Below are 17,424 nucleotides of genomic sequence, written 5' to 3' on the forward strand. Positions count from 1 at the left end.
ACTGGACATAATGAACAAAATGCTCTACACAATGAATCTTCAAGCAGAATAGAATTTTTATTCTAGAGTTTGTCACTTTTTGTAGATATAGTTCTGGTTTACAAATTCTTGATACTCCTTTAAACAAAACGGCAGTGGTTTGTTTTGTTTTTCATATTTGGCATTTAGTGTATAAATGTGAGGGGGAATTTTTTTTGCCCTAGCGTATCAGATCCAAATGTTGTTGTATCTTTCTTTTCTGTGAAAAACAAAATCCCAAGGAGTGAGTTATGCTTAAAAGAGAGAGAGAAGAAAAAGGTGAGCTCCTGAGTATACACACTCCATATGTTAGACCTTTACAGTTGTTTTCTTAATGTCCTTTTTTATGTTTTAAAAGGAAACTCATCACTTATTCTCTCGCGCTCGCTCTCTCTCTTTCTCTGACTGTTATGGTCTTGGAAGTGTGTCGTGTCTCCCCCCCTACCCCCCCCCCACAATTTTGTTTTCTTTTGGTCTCCTGATAGACACATTTTGTACATCATGCAGGCTTTTTTTTTAAAATCTGATGGTAGGCAGTACTTATTTGTTTTGTTTAATGATGCAAAGAACCTTACTTAATATAGGAAGTAAAGTGGTTTTGGGTGGTTTTGTCTTTGCTTCAATGTCTGTTAGGGTATAAAGAATGCATCCTAATTCTTTCTTTCAAAAATGTGATCTGATTCATTACCCTGTTGTGCAATTTCCTCCTGAAACTGAGAGCTGCTGACTAGCTTGTTCTGTTTTTCTAGATAATTAATAAATCCAAGGGTATTTCACTGATGAAAACTAGTGCAAGGTTTGTCTGTTTTCAGGTTACAGCGGAGTTATTCTCTTTATCTTCAGAAGGGAAAGTGACTACATAAAGTAATACTATGTAAATATTCAAGTATATCATGAAGTAACTATTTTGGGGGGAGTGGGGAAAAGAAAAACGGCGTTTGGTTAACTTGCAGTTTAAGAGCTAAAGTTTGAGAATGCCTGGGGGTCGGTATGTGTTGGAAGCAGGAGCGGCGCCAGGGTTTCTGACGCCCTAGGCCGACGGCCATTTTGCCACCCCCGCAGCCCCGGTGGACCTACCAGGTCCGCCGGAGCCTTGAGACCAGCATACTGTCCGCCGAAATGACTGTGGCAGCTCCAGCGGAGCGTTTCCAGCAGCGGACCGTCCGCCGGCATGACCGCGGTAAGTCCACCAGACCAGTGTGCAGCCCTTCCCCACCCCGCAAAATAGCGCCCCCCAAAGATTCTGGTGCCCTAGGCCATTGCCTAGGTCGCCTAAATGGTAGCACTGGCCCTGGTTGGAAGTGTATTTCAAACGATTTTGTAGTTTGAAAGAAGTAGCTGTCTCGAAAGTCTGATCTTCTTCCAACAAAATTAGCACATTCTACTGCCTAAATGTTAATGTTAATTCTTTACAGACTTGTCTGTGGTTAGACATTTGTCCTGAAATTTCTTGCTGGAGTAAGTTCACCAGTGACAACACTAGAGTGCACAAGACAATGATAGTTCCCAGCATTTTAAGCACCAGGTCATGTAGAACTTTTTAGGCAGAAAATTAGCTGTAGCCTAGAGACCTGTCTCCCCAGGCACTCCTACTTGTGGAGCTGCACCAACATTAGCAACGGTGGGGAAATTTTAGAGAGAAGAGGTGACAGTAGGCACAGTCTAACCAAGTGAATGTTCCCTGTGGAAGCATATTGCTCAATTTTGGCCTCTTCCACTTTATATCAAGGATTAATTAGCAGCCTGACAAATTATACTTTTCACAGCAAAGCTTGTGGTTTTGTCATGTATATTTTAGGATTTAATAACACTATCAGCCAAGAAGTGATGGGTGCAGTAAATTTCAGTAGTAGACCTGCATCCTCCAGAGCATTTTTATGGCTATTATACTGCATTTATTTTCTCTCCTCTTGCAAACCCATATTGCAGTGACTCTCTGGAGCCTCTGGGCATTGCTCCTTGAGCCTGCAGGAGGGGATTACTAAAGGAGAGACAGACACATATGAGGAAAGCATTACTGTAAAAACCATAAGGAAGATGTGGAGGATTCTTGCATTTAGATGTCAATTTTCTTGAATTGCCTGAACATCCAGCAGGTGAGAGGATAATGTCTCAAAGGCCTAAGCTTTAGGGATGCCACTCCATTCTATTCCCAGTCACCCCACAGGAATCAAACAGTGTCGTTGCCAGTAATGTGGATAAAAGTGCATGTCTGCAGAATATGGTGGGGGTGTCCTCCTCAGGTAAAAAGATGGTACCAGTTGGTAATGCTTAACCCTATGCTAAACTACCACATAGTTGTAGTTTGAGTATTTTGGCTTTTGTGGTAAGATACAGGAGTTGTATCCTTAATAGGGAAGGCAGGAGATGTCTTTTTAGAAGAAAAAGAAACAGCCCGCCCTCAACTGGCTGATCTTGTGACTGCCAGAGGCCTCCACTGCAGGTCTGATGTCAGGGAGTAATCTAAAACAGGGTCCTTTATAGGGGAGGGTGTGTTCCTTTTACTATGATTAATAGTTCTTGCTAAGAGGTTTGACTTTTCATTTTAAAAGGGATGAAGTCAGAAGCTGACTTGAGCATTACTATGGGAACAGAGATCTGCATGTGCTCCATTTAAAAAAAAAAAAGGATTTATGGGAAGAGACCTGGACAATCCATTTGCCCATCCATCATTTTTGTGCTTAGCCATAGGACCTGTCTAGTGGCAGACACCAGCAAACAAAGGAAAAAGAATACTGTCCCTTTAAAACACCAGCCTCTTTGCTTTGGCCCTTTTATAGATGTGTAAATTAAGACTTGTCTCATCTTGGTTCCTCAGGTGGCTGAGCCCTATCAGGCTCACTTCAGCTGCAGGTAATCAAAGGAAAAGAGTAGTTCTAGCTGACATGGTTAAATCTGTCTGTTTCCCAGGTTCATGCCACCACCCTTGTTTAATGCAGAAATTGCTGGCTCTGCTCTCTCTGTCCCTAATCTGGGGGAGGGAGGGAATAATCATTCACTTAAATTTCATTGGATCTCCTGGTTACATCTTGGTCTGAGAGTCTCCTGACCTTGATTACCTTCCTGGGGTTGGCAGGCGCAAAGAGCAGTCATGAATTTCAGTAAAGCAGCCACTTTCTAGAATCTTTCAGGCTACAACAGCACCACCACATCTGGGAGGAGTGAGACTGGGTGTGTCCCCCTCCTCTCTCAGAACTGTCTTGCAATTTTTCCTTCCTGTTTTTTCTGTGCCTTGGTGAGCCTAGATGGGGATCCTCCCTTTTCCAGCTGGCAGGCTAGCCAACTTCTCTGGGCTGGAGAAGGTGCTTTGCCTGGCTCCTTTGGAAAATAACTAACTCCTCCCTGGCCTGACTTCCAGGGGAGTGTTTATAGCCCATTAGAGTAACTCATATGCTTTCATTAGTCATGGCAGTGTAAGCGCGAATCCATAGATAATACTTCAGAAGAATAATCACTTAACTATAAATAGTAACTGTGGGTTCATCCTCTCTCTTCTCCTCTTTGGGAGGTGTCTAATTCTGCTGTTGCAGTTTGAGCATAGTTGAAGCAGAATGGATGGTTATGTAAACAGGTTTAGAGTTTATACCTTTCTGGAAACATGAGTGGCAAACACTACTCTTTTTAAATAAATTCTTTGCTAGACTTGATTGTCAACTTTGTCCAATAATGATGCATCCTAAACATTTTTAGGCAGTCTAACTCCACAGATGCTATCTGCATAGGAGTTGCTCTTACAGATAAGTGATTGTTTGTATGTTGAATGTACAGCTTTCTCCCTATTTTTGTCAAGACATACTACTCAACAAAAGCTTGGGTCAGGATGATCTTCAGTGATTTTTTGGGGGGAGGAGGCTAACAGTACTATGAAGGCTTGCTTCCTTAGTATTTGCTTTTAAAACAAATTGTATAGATTCAGCTTGCTTATATATTCTTAATTTATAAAGACCTGACTAACATTCTGTAGAATGAGGACACTTTCATTCCTGCATCATTACATTGGACTTGAGGCTTTTCTCATTCCCCACCCTCCCCCACAAAGTGGACCTGTATCAGTGTTTTAGCATCTAGTAGCAAGATGCTTCTACTGAATGTGTATTATTCTTATGGAGTTTATATAGTAGTCTTACTGATGTTTAAGGCTCCAGTTTAAGCTGCAAAATGCTCATTTTGTTTTATAGAAGACAAGATTTGTTAATCTTGTATTGATGCTTATATGAAGATGTAATAAACAAGTAGCCTAATGAGAAATACGTTTTTGTGTGTGTGTACATACATGCACATATAAGCCCCCTGAAAACAAAACAGGTGGCTTTTCTGAAACTGATTTTTGGCATTTACTCTGCCTTTGTGTTCCCACAGGTTTACAAAGTATTGGTCTCCGTTGGTAGAAATGAGTGGTTTGTCTTCAGGCGATATGCTGAGTTTGATAAACTGTACTACACAGTGAGTAAGACGCATTATGAAGAGTCACACTAAAATAGCACAGAGGAATGCTTGTTTGCTGTATTGTGGTTTGAATTCATTTCTTCATGATGTGTAGTCGTGTTCCACATTAAACCGTCAAAGACCGTTTTTCGCTAGTTTCAACTTTAATAGGATTTAGAGGTGTGGGGCTTTGGGCTTTTTAGGGTATGTGGATATTATTGAATAAGTGTGTGTGGTGGGTATTTGATATCCGTCTTTGTGTAAAGAAAAACAAAGTAATCACTTTAGAATTTATTTTCCAAAGAAATAAAGGAAACTAGTGTATAAATAGTTGTGCTTCTTTGAAAAACTTGTTTCTTAAAATACTTGAAAGTCAGTTAGGAGTTGTCATGATTTCCTGGAGTGAAAGACTTGATCCAGCTAAAATAAGCCTTTGCAGCTGAAGATTTGTGGAAATTCAGTGGATCTCTTGGGTTCGTTGCTGGCAGAGGCTGCTACTACTGTACACGCTTAGAGGAGAGCAGGCAGGGCCAGTCCTAGGCATGTGCCAATTTTGTTGTTATCCAGGGCCATGTACTTCTGGAGACCCTACTGTCTGCACTCTGTCCTAGTATGTAGTCTCCTAAAGTCACTGCCTCCAGATCTTGCAAAGGAACTAACCCCCCACAACCCCTCAGATGCATGTGTTGTGAGCCAAATCTCCTATCAGCTGCTGAAATCACCCTCCTTGGTACCCTTGGTGACGTGCACTGTTCTGTGCTCTGTCCACATACCTTGTTTTACCTAGGTGACTGAAGTCTGCCTGGGATATCACATGTCATACTTGGCACACCTCTTAGACTACCCATGGGGTGAAGGGAGAAAGAAAGTATCCCCTCTTCAGTGGTTGAAGAATGCTAATATAGCCCACCCATCCGGATTGTCAGATAATGTCACTACTGTCGTGAAGCGTAGTCAGCCCCGGCCTTTCTAATGCAAGTGTAGGTTCTTAGAGAAATTAGCCAAGGTGAAAAGGGACATCTGCCCCCATTTCTCCTGAGAAGAAGGGAGGGAGCTAGACATTCCAAAGGACTGCATACTGAATAGCATGTCAGGGAGGAACTTGAAATGCCAAATGGAGTTGATATTGAAAATTGCCTTGGGATAAGTAGAGAAAGGGACCACCAGTTCTTAAATCCGAGGAGAAGAAATAGTCTCCAAAACAGAGAGAGTTGTATCTGCTGCTCCTTTCACAATTTTTAGATGGTGGCTTTTAAACACATAGGCTTTGTGGAGATCAAGGAGAATGAATTGGAAGGTATTAGTGTCTTTATCTCTACTAAAATTTCTACCATATTATAAACTCCTTAGTTTTCTTTCCTATTCCCTCTATTGTTTGGCCTCCTACATAGTATGAATAAATTCTGTACCTGCAATCCTCTCTGGATGCACTTTTTTCAAATAAGTTAACGCACTGCCTCTCACAGGCATGTTACCATTATGCATGCTTTATTGGTGGATTAGTTTGCTCCTCAATAGCTAGGGCAGAGTGTCTGAATTTCAGCCATCATGCCTAGGGGCTCCTTGCTCCTAGAGATTGCTTTGCTGTGGTGTAAACCTGGATCCTGACTTTCAGGCTATACATGTACGTGGAGGAGTGACTAAGAAAAATCTGAGTGTGAACATGGATTTTTCTTCTACCAGGTTATTCTGCAACACTGAGTGCATGGAATTTTTGTTTTGTTTTTAGGCCATTGTAGTTGGATTTGGATTTGGGCAAAGATTCACTCTCACAAGCCAGTCTCTTCTTTGATTAAGTCTGTCTGCTGCAGTGACAGCATCCAATCCCTGGAAGCTTGTAGGTGTTTGGAAATGCCCCGGGATCCAAGGGCTTCTATCATCAGAGACTTATCCACTGAGTTTGTCGATACCTGTCTTCCCAGCCAGAAGACAGCTACTTTGTGAGGGAGGGGAGGAGAGAAAAAAAGCAAACTGGACCAGAGGAGGCAGTGTAATGAAGAACATTTCTAATAACAATAGATGCCAAAAGCCCTGCTTACAACAGGGTTGAACTTGTTTCTTAATCAGGTTACAAATAGTAACACACTGGTAAATGGGGCCTAGACAGTTTGTTTCTGTGCAGATCAGCCTTCTGTCTTCACACTCCCCTGTGTACTAATCCCAAAAAAGACAATATTGGGGGCAGAAAAAGTGATGCTAGTAGTCTGAAACTTTCTGCAAATTGAGAGTAAAATATGCCTACATCAAGCAATTATTTATAGGATTTGCCTTGGAGTCCAAATATCTAAGTATGAATATGGTGTTTTGTTTTTAGCTGAAGAAACAATTTCCCACCATGAACCTGAAGATTCCAGCTAAAAGAATATTTGGTGACAATTTTGATCCAGGTAAACTATGACTTGGTGGTTATTCCTTTTATTTTGTTCTTTATTTGGGATTTAATCTCTCTTGCTTGCTTAAACTGATCTAATAAGGACTGCAGTCCTGTAGTAGGGCCTTTCCTTACTACTGAACCAAAGTAAACATTTGTTTAGTTTCAGATTAGGTTAGCTCTTTCATACAAGACGAACTACATCAAAAGTGGAGAGTTATATGTTGATAGAGTAGTTCTGTAGCTGTTGGATTTTGTCGCTGACTTCAGTGCTAGCAGGATCAGGGCCAGTGTGCTCTCCAATACAAAATTTAGGCCATTGTGACTGCACACTCTGAGGTCTTGTCACATGCAAGATCTGTTGGGCTGAGTACATTTTTGCTTTTTAAAATATATAATAAAATGAACAAGTTATATAGAGACTGGAGCTCCTATTCTTTGTCATTTCATATTTTTTTCTATACAAAATCCTCATGTATAAGCCCAATTATATTCAGATTTTTTTCTGTTGATTAACTTCCATTAAAGTAATATAAAAAATGCAAGATTAAAAACTTGTTTTGCCATGAATTCATTAAATGATTATTTCTAATTACACTTTTCCTCTCGTTCCCAGATTTTATTAAACAGAGAAGAGCAGGACTGAATGAATTCATTCAAAATTTAGTCAGACAGCCAGAGCTATGCAACCAGTAAGTAGTTTCTCTGTTTTTTTATGGCTATTTAAATGATACAGGCTACATTCCAAAATATGATTGATTTTGACGTTAAATACTCTTTAGTTGGGTACAAATTGTGTTATCTATGGTAAATGTAAAATGTTGTTATAATAGAGACAAGCTGGGTGAAGTAATAGCTTTTAATGAACTACCTTCTGTTGGGGGGAAAAGACAAGCTTTCGAGCTGCACAGAAGTGTTCTTCAAGTGACCTCTGTGCAGCTCGAAAGCTCTCTTTTCCCCAACAGAAAGTGGTCCATTAAAAGGTATTACATCTCTACCCCAATATAACGAGGTCCTCGGGAGACAAAAAATCTCAGCGTGTTATAGGTGAGACCACATTATATCAAACTTGCTTTGCTCCCCCAATTCCTTTTTCCCCTCCAGAGACTCCCATCCCTAATCACCCCCAAAACCCCACCCAACCTCCCTGTACCCTGACTGTTCCGACCCCTATCCACCCCAGGCACTCACTGGCAGCGGCAGGAAGCGGAGCAGCCCAGCCCCAGCCCACTCCTAGCCATGGCGCTCCACTTCCTGCCACTGGTGATTGCGGGGAGGTTGGGGAAAAGATGCCCCGCTTGCATTCACCTGTGGCGGGAAGCAAAGTGACACTGCCCCAGCCTACTCTGCTTTCCTTGCCGTGGCCCCAGCTTTGTTGCTGCGGGGCAGCTGGGGAAAGGTCCTGCATTCACCTGCAGCAGGAAGCAGAGCGCCACGGCTGGGCTTGCGGAGTGGAGCGGGCTGGGGCTGGGCTGCTCTGCTTCCTGCTGCTGGTGAGTGTGGGGAGGCTGGAGAAAGGACGACCCCCGTACTCACCTGTGGTGGGAAGCAGAGCGCTGCGGATGGGAGCTGACAGAATGTAGCAGTCTGGGGGGTGGGCTGCTCTGCTTCCACTGCTGCTGGTGAGTGCAGGGGGGATCCCTTTTCCCAAGCTCCCTCCCCCGAGCGACACAGCCGGGGCTGGGGCAAGGGAAACAGACTGGGCTGCTCCCGGAGCCCCTGCTAATCCCCTGGGCTACTTTGGGACTGTGGGGCCCCCAAAAGTGCCCTTCCACAGCTCCTGGCCCCCAGACCTGGGAGGGGGAGCCCCTGACTGCCCCCGAGACTCTCTGTCCCTTACCGAACCCCTCTGCCCCAGCCTGGCCAGGCACTCTTAACACGCTGCTCAGAGCAGTGTATCAGAGCTTTACCGCCTTGTATGCAAACCCATGTTATATCGGGTCGTGTTATATCGGGGTACCGGTGTACTTCACCCACGTTGTTTGTCTCATTTCCTGGGACTAACACAACTACAACAGCACAGCAAACAGCTACTATAATACTAAGTTATCTCTAAGATGACAATTTTGTTTTTTAAGATAAATCCAAAATGATGCAATTGTCATGTAAACACTTGGCTTGCTTTCTTTAGCATTTTCTGCATACAGATTTGCCCCCTCTTCAATTAAACACTGATTTAGCTAAACCAGTACAAATCCCATGAGAACACTTACCTGAAATGCTACTCTTAAACCAAAGGTAGTTTAAACCTACTCCTAATCAATTTAAGTTAAACCAAAATAAATGTCCCCCCAGTCTTCAGCGTTGCTTTAATTGTCTGTGTGAAATTATACCTCTACTTAAAATGAGGCGAATCTGAATATAAACAAACCCTTAGTATTTTGTATATTTAGATTTCTGCTTTCATTCACTTACTCTATTTAATTTGCCAATCTGCAATATCAGTGGAATTGTTCTGCTTTTAGCTAGGAAACAACCATTCTTAAACAGGGAACATTGCCGCAATTTGTAGCATGCATCAGATACTCTTTTTCTGCTGCATGAACTGCTTTGAGGCCTCATAAACCTGAAACATGTACTTCCTTTTATCAAAAGCATTCTGCGTGCTCTTCCTAGTGACAAGTTGAAAAAACTTATAGACATAACAGAAAATCTTCATCGTGGAACAATTTTCCAGAAAAGGGAAAAAGTGTTGGATCGTAGTGGATCGTACCACTGTCCTCAGCTGCGAAACAGTGAAGAGCAGTTCTCAAATAACTAATTGTTGAAATATAATCTTTCTTTCTAATGTATTAAACAGGAAAACTTCCCTACTCCTGGTTCTTTAAGCATTCAGCTGTGAAACATTTCAGTTAACAGCTTTTTATATGTACATTTTTCCAAAGCCGAACACTGGACTGATTTAACATGAGGATCATAAACTTTTCTTTGAGCATAGGAACAGACTTTTTTCCTTACATCTGATCTGAAAAGCTCAAGAAGATTTAGCAGTACATAAAATAGATTAAAATCTAATTTAAGTACTTCAGTCTAGCACTAACCATTCCAGTACAGTGAAGACGAGTATAAAATCTTCAATTTCTAATAGTGGTTTAAGGTTTGCTATTCCTCCCCGCCCCCAGCAGCTAGATGTCTAATTAGAAATGTATTTAATGAACAAAACAAAGAATAAAGGCTTGTTCCTGTGCTCATTAAAGTAAACAACTACTTCTGTGGAAGAAGGATCAAGCTGTTGTCTTTGTAGTGCAGTAGAGAATGGGATTGAAATGCATTTATTCCAGGTGTTTTGTTTTGTTCTTGCAGTGCAGGGATTATTAAAATATTAGATTTAAAATATTTCACTATATCACTATTTGCTGTTGTCTTTAAAATACTTAAGCCTTTTTTTTTTTTGAATGACCACAATGAATCATACTGATTTATATAAAAATCCACAGCCTTATTTTGTCTACCAGTCAATATTAGTAACAGACAAAAATCAAGCCTTTGGTGAAGTTCTTGTAAAATCCATTCCTATTGGAAGCTAACTATTAAAGGGGAGGAAATGACCACTGTCTCCTTAAAAATGGCCTACTAAACAAACTTATTTACTAGACACTATGTCCTTAACCTGCTACGTGTACACTAAACTAAGTAGATTAGTAACATGAAATGAATTAGTATGGGGGAGGGGGGTAATCTAGTAAAATGTTGAGTACTGTGTGTGCACTCCAGTAAACTTTCTGTACCTCTTATCTGCTACACCACATAATGCATTAAGACAAGTGCTAGGCAGTTGTACTACCAGTCCTGCTTTGGCAAACCATGCTGGTGTTGCTGGGAAATATGGAGAATTTTTTCTGTTTCAGTGGGTCCTTATCTTGGGTCTGCAATTTATCATTTGATTCTTGTACCAAAAGCAAATCTTCATGCTACAGCATATGAGCCAACCAATTACTGTAAAGTGGGTTAGAAAGATACTTGCAAGAAATTCTGTAGTGGTCAATTGTCGATCTTCCTGTGAAGTGTCAGGTACTAGCCAAAGATGGGATTCCAAGCTAGATGGACCACTGGTTTGAGCTATATGGTAGTTCCTATGTGGATTAGCTTTAGACTCCAAATTTTTACTGTTTGCTTTATTTTAGAGAGAGTTTTCTCTCATTCACAAACTATAGGTACCTTGCAGAAAAGCTTCAGAAAAGATGGAGAATATAAACTAACATTTCTGTCTTGCTGATTCCTAATCTAGAATAGGAGGCTAGGAATTCTCTTGTTAATACAGTTAAGCTCTAATCCATTGAGCAGCTCTTTAAGTCAGGCTGTCCTCCCCCTCAGCTGTAGGCCTTTACTGAAAAGATAATACGTGCAATTGTCTATCAGAACACTCTCTTTTTTAAGAAGCAGCTTAAAACCAAGTGCATAAAATAGAATGCATTAAAAGCTTAGCATAGTTTAAAAATAATTCTAGTAGCTCCTTAAGAAAAACTAGAACATAAAAGACACCTAGCAGAGTTATACTATGATGGCAGTGTCCTCTGTATTAAATAAACTGCCAGTTTCTGCAGTGCGACATGAACAATTGTCATTCTAGAAAAGAAATCCAATCATTGGGGCCTCATGGTTCCAGCATCAAGTGAGAAAAACAAATTTAACACCACTCGATTACAGGATCCCAGTCTTTGGGTTTTTCCTGCTTTCACCTAGTTGTGATCTTTCATTATCTTCTACACCACTAAGTCTTACTGCTTCAGGCCTGTGTTTTCTAAAACACCACAAATTGGCATACCACTTTTTCACTGTGCCTTGTATTCAAATAGAGTTTATTTCAAGCTGTGGGGGTATTATCATTGGCAGTAAAAGTAATAGTTTTTTCTGCAAAACACTTCTTCGTAGGTATTGGGCTTGACGTGTAAGTAGCAGAAGGCCAGTGTCTAGACATAATGTATTTAGGCAGAGTATTGATGCAAAACAACCATTGGAGAAAGTTAGTGCATGGGACCTCTCCCTCTGAAGATGGCTCCCTTATGCTAATGAGTCTGAAGTTATTTTTGCCTTAACCCTCTTTTAAAATCCAGAGGGAAATTATGCTAGTGTATTGTATGTTAAATATATTCAGTGTCCCCTTTTTAAATCAAGTGTTTATTTTTTATTTTGTTAATCAAGGTGTCTGAGCATATGACAGGAGTAGTTTGTGTTTATTTTGAACAGTCTATGAATTCATGTATTGTCAAAGTGTTACTGTATATTTGTACAGTAGCTAGCACAATGGGCCCCAGTGTTGTTTTGGGATGGGAGGTGCTACTGCAGTACCAGTTCTGGAGTTGTTACAGTATCTCATGACTGTATAACATGGGTCCATTAAACTTCTGGTCATCAACACAAAAACTAGTGCTTTGGAGCAATTGTGAAATACCATGGAAGTACAGAAGTGTATAACATGGATTCACTGTGACGTAAGAGAGTGTAGTATTTGCTATGCATTCATACATAGCTAATGTTTATATAAATTACTTACGATGCATTGTAGCAGGCTTTGTTGTCAAAACAGTAAAGGTAATTGGGGTATTGGCACATTAAGATAAATTCTTTCAAGTGGGGACTTGGTCATTCCATGTCTGGTATGAAGTGCCAAGCACACCTTTGGGTGACATAAAATCAGTAATGAATGTTCTAAAACTTCATATTAAAACAAGCTCACATCAAATAGATAGTATGTGCAGTAACTTATTTGAAACTTCTAAAAATGGAAATGATGCCCCACATACACATATATATGCACAAATTTCTCCTGAACAGATCATAGGTACATAAAATGCACCTTAAAACAGATGACGTAGAATTTGAGTTCTTTAAAAGAGGGCTGAGGGAACTAAATGGAAGTGCTGATGGGATCTTGCTGCAGATATAATGCATTGAATGCTGTGTATATGTAACTATCTGCATTCAATACAGAAGGTTGAGAGGAGCATGGGATCTTCCTTGATAGTCTATGAAGACAGCATCCCCAGTCTATTACTGAACGCAGGGATTTCCTTACATTGAGACTTGACAGCACAAAACAAGTGCCGTTAAAATACACGATTCTACCAATATGCATGGGGGGAAAAAGAAATTACATAATACCACTTATCACCCAAGATGTGCTTTAGAATACAAATAATGTCAGTTCATTCTATATACGGTAATAAGTTCTCATTAATTTTAGAAAACTGAAAATGACACACTGATACTGAAGGTGTTAGAAAGGAAATTGGTTTTCCTGTGGTATTTCACAAGATAACAACCAATTACAAACATTGGTGGAGGAAATGGAAAGCTTAGTTCCGATTAGCATAGTTGAAATAGTCTCACTGAACACCTCTTGCAATCTTTTCATGTTCATTTATATTTTAATATGGCACGTCATTGCAAGTGGAAAAATTGTATATACTGCATATGTTGATGTACATGCTCAGTTAAACAGAGGCTACATCTACACTGTGAGCTAGGAGTGTTTCTCCCTGTTTGCATGGAGAAAGTAAATAAGAAAGTGTTGTTTACTCCTCATACCACAAGAACTAGGGGGCCACCAAATGAAATTAATAGGCAGCAGGTTTAAAACAAACAAAAGGAAGTATTTCTTCATACAACACAGAGTCAACCTATGGAACTCTTTGCCAGAGGATGTTGTGAAGGCCAAGATTATAATAGGGTGTGACGGGTTGGACCCGTGCTCTGGGATGCAACCTGTTGTACTGGAATTTCACTGAGCCCCTCTTGCTCCACCAGCCTGGATTCCCTCTCCCTGTTTTGCTGAATTAGGCTCTCCAGCGTCTTGCAGCGCGCACACACTGTATTGCGGACTTGTAAATTGTGGACTTGTAATGTAGGTGGTTCACTCTCTACGTCTACACTACAAGTTACGGGTACAGTTTCCAGCTCATATTTGTGCTAGCTCCCATCTGCGCTAGCACACTAAAAATAGCATAGCTGGGGGTAGCATGGGCCGTGGCAGCATGGGTTAGCTGTGCTGAATACATACCCACAGGATTCAGGTGGGTTTGTACTCTGCACAGGTAGCCCCATACTACTGCTACCCGTGCCACTATTGCTATGCTACTATGTTTAGTGCACTAGCTCAGATGAGAGGCAGCACAGGTATGTCTAAGAACAAAAGAACAGTCTTACGGGTCAGATCATTGGTCCATCTAGCCCAATATCTCTTCCTGTTCTGACAGTGACCAATGCCAGATGCTTCAGGGGGAATTAACAGAACAGGTAATCATCAAGTGATCCATCCCATGTCACCCATTCCCAGCTTCTGGCAAACAGAGGCTCGGGACACTTCAGAGCACCGTTTTGCATCCCTGCCTATCCTGGCTAATAGCCATTGATGGACCTATCTTCCATGAAGTTATCTAGTTCTTTTTTGAACCCTGTGTGACGTTACCTGTATTCTTCATAGAAATATGGTTATGATATGAATATGGCATAACTAAGATATACTTTATGCAAGTTGGCTCATGTAAGATTTCATTAGGAAGGTTATGATTTACTGAATGTGATTATCCTATTTGTATGGATGTATTATTTTTGTATCTAAAGTTAGCGATATGGACTGTGTAACAATTATAACTGTATGTATATTTGGGAGACATCTACCAGACACCTGGCCATCACAGCCTTGATGGGCCATTAGGAAGAAACAATAATACTGGGAAATACTAATCTTTCTCCTTCCTGAGAGGTGTCCTTGGACATAGCTGTGACACTACAAAGTCAGGTGATAATGTCACCTGATGGAAAATACCGCCTTGGACACTGCTGGTACTTTTCCTCTGTAGGGGAATGAGGATCAAACAAAGGTTTCCTGCCTTAGATAAATCCTTTTTAAGGCTGGGGAGGGAGTTGATCTGGACTCTCTTCCGTTGCCTGCCCAAGAAGGAATGCTGAAAGAACCTAAAGGCAGGGTGAGTCCAGACTGAGACAGGGTTCCACTCTGTAAGAAGGAATAACTGGAACTCTGAGCTACAGAAACGCGGCAACTTACCTAAAATAACATTTAGTATGAGAAATTACTTCTTGAAACCAGTCTCTAAGATCTTAAGCTTAGTATGTGTTTTGTTTGCTCAGTAATCTGCTTTGTTCTGTTTGCTATCCCTTATAATCATTAAAATCTGCATTTTATAGTTAATAAATTTTTGTTTATTATTAAACCCAGTTTGTGCAATTTCTAACTTGGGGAGCAGGGGAGGGCAAGAAGTTATGCATCTCTTTCTTCATGTTGAGGGAGAGGGTGAACTTTGGTGAGTTTGTACTGTGCAGATCTTTCTATACAGCGCAAGACAGCATTATTTTGGGTATATTCCCCAAAAGAGGTGTGCATGTGAGTGCTGGGAGAATTTTCTCACACACAACTGACTTTAGTCTGTGTCTGCAGCTGGGTGTGGCCCTACCTGTGCGTGTGTGGGCGTGCTACAAGAGGCTGGAGTCAACCAATTTGTTGGAAGGGTTTTTGTTATTTACCAGATGCGTAATATGATAGTGAATGTGAAAAAATTCTACTTCTGTAGTAATTAGTAACCTAAATGATTTTGCAACTCATGTCCTAATAGGTTTAATTATATTTCTAGCCCGGATGTCAGAGCATTTCTTCAGATGGACAATCCAAAGCATCAGTCAGATCCATCTGAAGATGAGGATGAAAGGAGCAATCAGAAGGTAACAAAGTCAGCTAGAATGCAGTAGAAGAACAGTAATCCTGCACTTTTGAACAGACTGGAACTACATGAGGGCAATTTCATATGTATTGTAACTTTCAACAAAATAAGTTGTTCCCCAACAGGTTCCTCCCTGTTCCTTTCCAATAAGGTTACTCAGTTTTTCCCTAAAATATAAACTGCAAAGACAAGTGTTAACAAAGGGAGAAAACTGAGATTGCTAGGAGCTGGAAGAGCTGTGGCTCAGGTTACAGTTCGTGTGACATCACTGTTTAGGTCCTTTAAAGACCTTGCCAGAGACATCCAGAAAAGAAGGCTAAGAGGATCAGCAGGAGTGCCGCCAGCTTTTTTTGGCACCCTAGGCGGCGGAAGGTCCTGCCCCCGAAATACCGATGACGACCGGGATGGCCGAAGAGCCGGCTGCCGCGGTTGCTGCCCTCCAAATGTTGGTGCCCTAGGCAACTAATGGGTTGTGCCGGCCCTGAGGATCAGATATTTAAACGCTTAATAACTAAAAAAGGAAAATAATACCTTGAAAACTATTTGAAGCCATTTTTTTATGGTAGTGCAAAGAAAAATTAACTTTGGTTCACAGCTCACCTTTTACACTGTGAGGTTTCAAATCTCAGTCTCTTACTAAAGCCACTATATTGGATTTAGAATTGTATTAAGTCTCTCAAAGTCCATTTAGGAGCCTGTGTCTTAAGAACTTCTAGTTACAATGTCCTGCTATAAAAATTGGTAGAAAAAAATTATCTTGCTGGGTGGAATAACAGAATAATTAAATTATTTTAATCTGTTCTGTGGGTCTCATGTCCCAGTAGTCAAGGATTCTTCGCATACAAAAGTTATTTAACACTGTTGTGGCCTGCTCCAACACCCACAAAAGTCATTTTTTTCCAATACACTTCTCGGGGCACTGAATCTACTATTGTGCATTAATTAATAAGCTTTCCTGGGTCCTAATTGATAAGATCAATGTCCTGATGTAGTTTTTCAGTGCTGCACATTTAAAGTTACTGAGTCCTCTAAATCTGCAAATCTTGTATAATATTTTCTTTCTACACTGTTCCTTAGTTTTAGACTCTCTACCTTTCACCTCTTTGGAGGTAGAAGAATTAATTAAATTTACAATGGTACTTCATTACATTTTTTTATAGAAATGAGGGCTTCTATTTTTTAATTTCTTAGATTTTAATAGAAATCTTAGGATCAATGTTGTAGTGACAAATGTAACTTTAAATCTCAATAATGGATGTATGTTTTCAACTTAGTTTTCCATCCATCATAAAATACAGTAATTGGAACTAATCATAAATAGAATATCTTGTAATTTCTCCTTAAATGTTCATCATATTCCTAGTTATCATTCACAGAATATTAGGGTTGGAAGGGACCTCAGCAGATCATCTAGTCCAACCCCCTGCTCAAAGCAGGACCAATCCCCACTTCCCTAAATGGCCCCCTCAAGGATTGAACTCACAACTCTGGGTTTAGCAGGCCAATGCTCAAACCACTGAGCTGTCCCTCCCCCCAGGCCAATGCTCAAACCACTGAGCTATCCCTCTGCTCTGTCACGGTTCAGATATCTTATACATGTTAAAAAATAAAATAAAATTGGGAAAATTGATCAGAATATATCTGTAGTAAAAATGTGACTTCCTGCAACACTCATTTAATCTTTTAGGGAAGTATCCTCCAGCATTTTCTCATTATATGTATGTATTTAATCATAGAATCATAGGACTAGAAGGGACCTCGAGAGGTCTTCTAGTCCAGTCCCCTATATGCATGGCAGGACTACGTATTATCTACACAGGTGTTTGTCTAAACTGCTCTTAAAAATCTCCAATGATGGAGATTCCACAACCTCCCTAGGCAATTTATTCCAGCATTTTACCAGCTTTACTTAACAAGAAGCTTTTCCTAACG

At 40.7% G+C, this 17,424-nt stretch overlaps 1 protein-coding gene across 14 annotated transcripts in view; it reads left to right on the forward strand.

Moving 5' to 3' along the window:
* LOC115646838 (serine/threonine-protein kinase Sgk3) overlaps window positions 1–17,424 on the forward strand; it is a 79,616-nt gene that overhangs the window by 39,634 nt on the left and 22,558 nt on the right. For 12 of the 14 annotated variants that reach the window (XM_030553209.1, XM_030553208.1, XM_030553211.1 and 9 more), the window contains 4 exons: window positions 4,378–4,461; window positions 6,758–6,830; window positions 7,431–7,506; window positions 15,406–15,493. In XM_030553209.1, coding sequence (XP_030409069.1) covers window positions 4,378–4,461; window positions 6,758–6,830; window positions 7,431–7,506; window positions 15,406–15,493 — 321 coding nt within the window. Of the gene's footprint in view, window positions 1–1,165; window positions 1,199–1,234; window positions 2,115–4,377; window positions 4,462–6,757; window positions 6,831–7,430; window positions 7,507–15,405; window positions 15,494–17,424 lie in introns of those variants that run through there. The other 2 variants (XM_030553219.1, XM_030553218.1) reach the window with 2 other exon arrangements.

Source organism: Gopherus evgoodei, chromosome 2 (genome assembly GCF_007399415.2).
Source record: "Gopherus evgoodei ecotype Sinaloan lineage chromosome 2, rGopEvg1_v1.p, whole genome shotgun sequence".
Classification (NCBI taxonomy): domain Eukaryota; kingdom Metazoa; phylum Chordata; order Testudines; family Testudinidae; genus Gopherus; species Gopherus evgoodei.